At 40.7% G+C, this 7339-nt stretch overlaps 1 protein-coding gene across 2 annotated transcripts; it reads left to right on the top strand.

The window, feature by feature from the left end:
* Window positions 1-550: 550 nt before the first annotated feature.
* Window positions 551-6424, top strand: LOC124132864 (ovoinhibitor-like). 2 transcript variants are annotated; one of them, XR_007220006.1, is made up of 6 exons: window positions 551-609; window positions 1545-1625; window positions 2570-2749; window positions 4819-4919; window positions 5388-5582; window positions 6168-6424. XR_007220006.1 is itself a non-coding variant. In XM_048392909.1 (5 exons), the coding sequence occupies exons 1-5, from the start codon at window positions 576-578 to the stop codon at window positions 5472-5474; spliced, it is 483 nt and encodes a 160-aa protein (XP_048248866.1). In that variant the 5' UTR covers window positions 551-575; the 3' UTR covers window positions 5475-6424. The 2 variants fall into 2 exon arrangements, 1 of the variants encoding a protein (XP_048248866.1); XM_048392909.1 differs by having other exon boundaries at window positions 5388-6424.
* The last annotated feature ends 915 nt before the right edge of the window (window positions 6425-7339 follow it).

A 7339-nucleotide genomic window follows, 5' to 3' on the forward strand; every position in this document is an offset into this window, starting at 1 on the left:
CGAACCAACAATCATAGGTTTCTGGCGTGCCCAAGGGACGCAACTCGCGGCGCCTTACACGACTGGGCCACCCGTGCCCCCTAGAATAATCAGTCTCGATTATCTGCTGAAACAGATTCCCTTGGGCGTAAAAGATATGATAGTAGTGAAAATTATATGAATGGATCACTGAAAATCAGTGATGACACAAGGTGTTTGTGAAAATAGCAAGCATGTCCTGCCCTACCAGTAGCACCCGCCGCCCCAATTACTTGCATAAAAGTATGTGTTCGTTGCCTGACGCCGCGCAGCAGTATATACAAGACATACATTGTCCCCGTAAAAATAGACTTATCATTAACGAGTAAATCGTTATCCATCATAAAGTTTGAACAAGCAGATGATGTGAGACGTGAACCAAAATTGCAAGCATTGGCACTTAGCCAAAGTTAGTCTACATTTAACTCGTGTGCTTTTATCATATGACAAAACAAAATCAAGAAAGAAAAACAGAGGTCACCTAGAAAGGAAAAACTAGAAATAGGACAAAATTACGTATAGGCCAGTTCTGTGTACAGATCTCGTGGACAACAGACATGTTGGCTCTTGTTTGTCTTTCCTTTCTTGGTGGTATGTATCCGTGGTTGTTAGATCAGAAGGCCGTACGTAGTTTTGTTGTACAAGGACCAAAGGGGATCTGCAAATTTTACAGATGGAATATAATCATACGGCGATTTCAAAGTTGAGCTGTGTTACCTGTGTTTTGAACTGTGGTAAATTGAATTTAGAACCGAATGCTCTCTGTTGTCTCTTTAAGTGTAATATACTTTGTTCTCTGTCACTCTCTGTCGTGTTTTCTGCATCAAAATATTTTGAAACACTTACTTTCAGCACTGTAGGAAAAGCAACTTGAAGCTTATTGGTATATCATACATTATATATGTTTATACTACGGATAATTGGTAGTATAACATTGATTTGCATATTTGTTCTGTCACAGGTACCTTGATTTCTGGAAATATGTACTTTTGCCTGATGCTTTGATGTGAATAAGAAAAATTAATATGATGACATTGTATATATAGTCTTTCTAAACTCACCCTGAAACTAGGCTGAGAAGTTTCAGTAGAATTTTATGTGTTTTTGTTCATTTGTTTCTATCACTGATCTACTGTTTAGGCGCAGTTTGTAAATCCCATTCAGATCGATCTGAACAGTTTATTCATGTCGTTTAAGCTTTCTCTTTGGCCCGGTTTCACAAAGAGATTGCAGATCTGAGACTGTCGTAACATCCATAGTTTAATATAGATTTACGACAGCCGTAAAGCAGCGATCGCTTTGTGAAACAGGTGAAATCAAGATCAAGACTCTATTTATTGCAATCAACTGTGCCAGTAAAACAGCAGTTACGTACATGTATTATCCTTCCGTACCTGGTGTCATCACTTACTTTCAGTGACCCATTCATATAAGCTTCATCCCAATTGTGGCTTTTACGCCCTTTGAAATCTGTTTCGGCAGATACCCGAGACTGATACTCTCTGGCGTTGACTTTTGAATTTCAGTGTCACTTGGTGCCCCTACGTCCTGCAACTTGGCCTGTCACACATCCTCGCCTGTGTGTGGATCGGACGGCCAAACTTACAGTAAGTATTACTTTATCATAATTTGCAATTACTATGAAGATTTCAAAGAGTCTCAAATGTCTCTAAAGGTGTTTGATCAAGGTTACAGCATTCAAGTCTTTAGACTTTCGAAAGTTTTTATGGAAGACATGTGTAACACATTTCAAAATACGACTCATCAGTGACCAACATATTGTCAGATGTAATTCCTTATTTTGACTTGAACCATGTGTTCCAGCGTTTTTTTTGTGCGGGTGACGTGCCTTTGCATGTGTTTGCGGGTTGGATACGATGAACTTTTGGCGCACACCAACAACGTTGTGGTGTAATCGGAATGGTACAATTAGCTTAGATTTCTTATGATTCTTATGGAAAGGGATTCGTCGCATTTGTTTACATTTGTGATTAAATGGTAAAAATTGTATTTTAAAAAAAACACACCAAGAAGTCCAGACGTTGCCATGACGTTCCTATTTTGCCACACACTTTTTCGTCTGGTTTATCTGTACTTAATAAATGTGACAAACACATGCGTATCATGATTTAAAATGCTCTTTTCAATGTCCATACCCTTCATAGTCTGCTTTCTTACTTGATAGTCATACAAATTGATATTTAGCGTTGACACAGCTTGTCCAATCGGTCTACGGCGTCGCAATTTTCTGCTCTGATTTGTGTCCCTCAGTCCTGGAATGATCTTATATTCGTCAGTTCGGATCCCGGCTTCATCCAAAAGAGAGCTACAGAAATTTACTGATGGTTTCATAATTTTACACTGTTGATAAACATTACCTGTTTTCAGATAAGCGTGTGCATTTGACCATTACAAATGACATTTGCTGCCATTAAATACTAAATAACACCCGCAAATTTGAATTCATATAATTTTTTTCAGCTAATATGGCTGTGACTTAGATATTGGTAAATACGGTATGAAACTCAAATACATTATTTGTGATATTCAGGCAGTTCCTGTCAGCTGGACATCACCAACTGCAAGAAAGAGCAATTAGGCCTCCCACACATCCGCCTCTCTTATGCCGGACCTTGTGGCAACATCCTCGGCGGCTATCATGTCGCCACTTGTGACCAGATCTGCGACGAGGAAAAATCCCCTGTCTGCGCGTCTGACGGTGTTGTGTACGGTGAGAGATTTGTAACTGGAGTTTAGTTGTTTGTTTGCTGTGTAGCGTCGCACTCAGCAACTTTTCAGCTATACGTCGCCGGTCTGAAAATAATCGAGCCTGGATCAGATCATCCAGTGATTGACATCATGAGCATCTATAAACGCAATTGGGATACTAACATGCATCAACCAAACCAACGAGCCTGACCATCCGATCCTGTGAATCGCTTCTAACAACAAACATGGGTTGCTAAATACCAATTCTAACCCGGATCTTCGCGGGGGTATACTGCGTGTCTGGCAGTGTTTTGTCAATTCGGCTAGAGATTTGTAGCTGATGCAATAGGCACACACTGATTATAGCATAACTGGTGTGTCGTAATATCGTGTTTCGTTCACAAGGCAATATACCGGCGCCAATCAAAATGCATACTAATAACTAAACATATGTTCAACATTTTTTGTATACAGTGTAACCTTATTCGGACAACATTCAAGTGGACTCGATCGTTCGGTGAAAATATATCAAATAATTACGAAGTAATAGCTGTATGTGTGTAGACATCTGTAATCGCACAGCAGAGTTGCCTGGTTTAATTTTTTGTTATTATTCCTGATGGTGGCCTGGAAGATTTTGATTTTTTTTCCGATTCCGACCCCTCTTAAATAATAATAATTATAATGTCGATTATATAATGAATTTAATGACACATTGTCAGTGATTGCCCAGCTTTGGCACAAACACAGTATCTTAAGCGACATGATGGTGTAGCTCTATCATTTTCGCCAAGCTTGTGGTTTTGACACAAAGGTCCACCAATGTTACGACCCGGAATATGTAGAGTTCGTCATGGAAAATGATAAATAGAACATTCTTTGGAATAGGCCCATTTAAACCTGGTCCTTTTTGATAAATCCAATGAAATCATTTACATTATTGAATTTTCTGTCCCTTTTGACACTAATGTTTTTGACAAGAATGAGGGATAACATGGCATATATGCGGACCTCGCTTTCGAAATGTGACGCTTGCATCCCAAGTACCAAGTTGTCCGACTCCCCATTGTTCTCGGTGCCTTAGGTTTGGTACCTCCCAATCTGTTGACTGACATTGTTTGCAGGGTTGCTGAACTTCGCAACACACTGCACACAAACTCGATGCAGTGGCCGTTCAGATAGCCTCTCCTTCAGTCTGGGCCGATATGACAGCACTTCACCTGGTTGACACTCATTTCTGTACCGTCCAGCAGTACAGAAGCATCAACGAAATCAACATCGACATCGAGATTATGTCCCACATCCTTGGCTCGTTTTAGAAATCGGTTGAATGCCTTGTTTTCATCATGAGTCTTGACATGCTTCACAGGAGGATCATCAGACAAATAAATGTGTGCAAAAGTGCAGAAAACAATTCTATCATGAAGAGTCCAAAACGTTCACCAAACCACGCCCTTCCATAATGATTGGTAAATTTAAGCGATTGAGGGAAGAGCGAGGGTGGTGGGATCTATTGTCGGCCATGATTTTTCGTGTGAGGGTGCCAATACCCTGAATTTCTTGTTTCGTCCAATCAACAACACCCCAAAAAAATAGGAAAGGGCGGATACAGCATAATTATTTGTTGCTCTGAATTCCAGATGTTCTACATTTGTACTCTGTCCGAAGTCTTTCCTTGATATGGGCATTCTGAAGTTTGTCCCTTATCTGCATCCCTCAGTACGTATAGGCCTGACCTTCCACAAGATGGTCAATAACTCCTCCTCCAAGTAAACTGACTGATCCTCCCTCTTCTACCTTGCCACGTTTCAGATGAAGAAGGTTGCACTTTTCGAGTCTAAAGGACATGCTGATATCTTCTTCTTCTTCTTATGTATATATTAAAATAAAAAAAATGCAGCAAAGAGGGTTTGGGTGATCCTGGCACAGTCAGGCTGATTAGGCTCACCATCAGCTCAGGGCCCTTGCCCCCTCTACACGCAGCCCAGACAGCGAATGGGACTTCTCCCAGGAAACGCTGCCTACTCAAACCCACCCAGAACATGTGAAGACTTCACAAAACTGCAACCAATGGTTATTGTTTTTCAACAGAAAATAAATGTCGCTTCACCCTGGCCCAGTGTGCTGCTTCCAAGAACGGCACCCGTCTCTCCATTGTGTCGCACGCCACTTTCTGCCCCACGCCTTTGGAAGTAAGTCTTCCAAAATGCTGGTATCACTGTTTGATGACGATTCATAAACACATGTTCATGATATAGTCGGAATCGTTCAATTGAATCTGCTTTTGTCAGAGATTTCTTGTGATTATGAAAGGGGTTTTGTCGCTTTTATTCATTTGAATGCATTCAATAATTCCAAATTTCAAGTTGAATTGTCCAAGGATAGCGGATGCAGGGTGCAGACATACTTTAGTAGTCAGCGCAACTGAATGAGTATCAGAAAGGTGCCAAACTTATAAAGGGCGAGGTAGGGTGTGGGCCCTTTTTGGCCATTTGGAAATTTCAAACAGTTGACAAATTAGCCTCTTTTCTTTCATACACTTGCACGATTTTCTTACTTCTCCTTCTTCGTGTATACGAATATTGCAAAAATGAGTGAACGAGCCAAACTGTGAGCAACTATGAACAGAGATTGACACAGTGCTCATATACCCTATCCAGGCTAACTGTGAGAAGTTTGCAGTAAACACATCTGACATCGCCATGGGTGACCTCTCGGTGGTAGCATCCAGACATTCTGTCCCCTGATGCAAATGTCAATTTGTACTAACCATGGAACCTTCAGGGGTGAATGCGAACTGTGCAGATACATCGACTCATTCATTGAGAAAGTCAAGATCAACCCTTCACTTAAAGGTACGTTTGATGCAACGCTTCCACTGGTAAGACTGATAAGACAAGTGGATATCTGCTATTTAAAGGCTAATTCGACAGTTGGAAAACTGTAAGGTCATACGGATGTATCAATGTTCATAAAACCATATCCCGTGTTCAACGTCAATGTTTTCTAAGTACGACGAGCGAGCAAGTTTGTGTGTTTGAACATCCGTTCGTTCCTATCACGCCATGTCGGCTTTAAGTGGGAGTAAAAACTACAATCAAATAGGCCTTAGACATTTATGTAACCCAAGCATTGTACTCACAAACCAAGGTCAAGATCACATCTGAGCATTCGAACAAAGGAGTCTGAAAATAATAATTAACGCACATCCAATTGCGGTGTCTTTAACAACGGGGGCATCCGTGTCACATTCTTTCTAAAGGATCAGTCAGATGACACATGTAAATATAGTAATATAGGAATATGTAAGGATTACCGACAGTAATATAGTTGTATGTGTTTCAGATTCAGGGAAGTATGAACAATGATTTGCAAATTTGAAAGCACGACTGTGAACTGTTTGTTTTTTGGTAACTATTCACACCATACATTTGTTTCAGTTCCAGATTTCAAGATCCTCTACAGTGGCACATGCCACTATATCGGATAACCACAGTACTACCCTGGAGACCCCGTCGTCGCTAACCCCTCCTAAACTGATGAAACTGTCAGATAGTAAAAACTGAAACAATAAATATATGAACGTTCGATAATGAGTCAAAGTAAGTTTCTGTTAGTATCACGTTAGCTGCATCCCGTGAGGTGTACATAAACCTGAAAAACGAACGTCATCCCACAACTCCTTCATCAGAGTGACAGGTTTTCCATGTTGAACTCTGGTCAGAATATGCCTAAATAAGTCCTAGGTGTCCATCATTATGTGGGACTATGTACCCTGGCCAAACCCTCAAGCTTGTGGTTGAAACCCACGAACACTAGGATCAGTCTGTCACCTTGTTACGATTTCAACAAGTGTGTGTCATCCTGTTAGCGTGGGTCATGAAATAACCCACTGGTTCATCTTGGCCAGCCTCGATTTCGTACAGGCCGAAGTGGTGTAGCTCTGTACGAAATCATTATAATATTCTTACTATGTTATGAGCATGTGCTCATCAAGTAGTGATGATAGCAGGTGTTCGCGAAAAGGTGAGCGTATCCTGCTCAATCGATGGCACCGTCACAAATACGTGCAAGGGCAAGTCAATTGTTCACCTGAAAAAAGAAACCACGGGAACATATGGTACAAGTCAAATCAGGTACTTGCATCCGACATAATATTTGTACCTGGTGCGTCAAATTTGTAAATACCCTCCACATGTCTACCATAAAAACTTTTGAAAGCTTTTCTGAGGCCTTGAAAGTTGTAACTTTGATCAAACAACGTTTGAGCTCGAGTCGTATGACGCTGTTTGAAATCGTCATGCAAAGAGAATCGCGGCTCAGTTGCACCTCAAAAGTTGTAAAACATAGACACCGAAGTCTGGAGTTACTTGAATATTGCTCGACATAAAGGGAAAAATGACTATTGGAAGATTAAGTCATCCCTTGTGTTTCAGTCATGTTGGGAATAGTAAACCACTCTGAATCTTTCTGCATAAATCTTACTGTGAAACACATGATGCGGTTTAATTGCTGTCTTTCATTTCTAGTTCAGGTGGGTATATCGATGGAAGCTACTTTGTTATTCGACCGTTATTGAACGATATCAGATCATCGATATACCTGAAGCATA

The sequence above is a fragment of the Haliotis rufescens genome, unplaced genomic scaffold (assembly GCF_023055435.1).
Source record: "Haliotis rufescens isolate VD_foot unplaced genomic scaffold, xgHalRufe1.0.p SCAF_11, whole genome shotgun sequence".
In the NCBI taxonomy this organism is placed as follows: domain Eukaryota; kingdom Metazoa; phylum Mollusca; class Gastropoda; order Lepetellida; family Haliotidae; genus Haliotis; species Haliotis rufescens.

What these genes read in the sequence shown, in the direction of transcription:
- LOC124132864 (XM_048392909.1), top strand. Translation starts at nt 576, where the DNA reads ATGTTGGCTCTTGTTTGTCTTTCCTTTCTTGGTG. An exon ending in GTCTGACGGTGTTGTGTACG is followed by an intron (nt 2,750 to 4,818) that starts GTGAGAGATTTG and finishes GTTTTTCAACAG; the next exon opens with AAAATAAATGTCGCTTCACC. An exon ending in TCTGCCCCACGCCTTTGGAA is followed by an intron (nt 4,920 to 5,387) that starts GTAAGTCTTCCA and finishes TACCCTATCCAG; the next exon opens with GCTAACTGTGAGAAGTTTGC.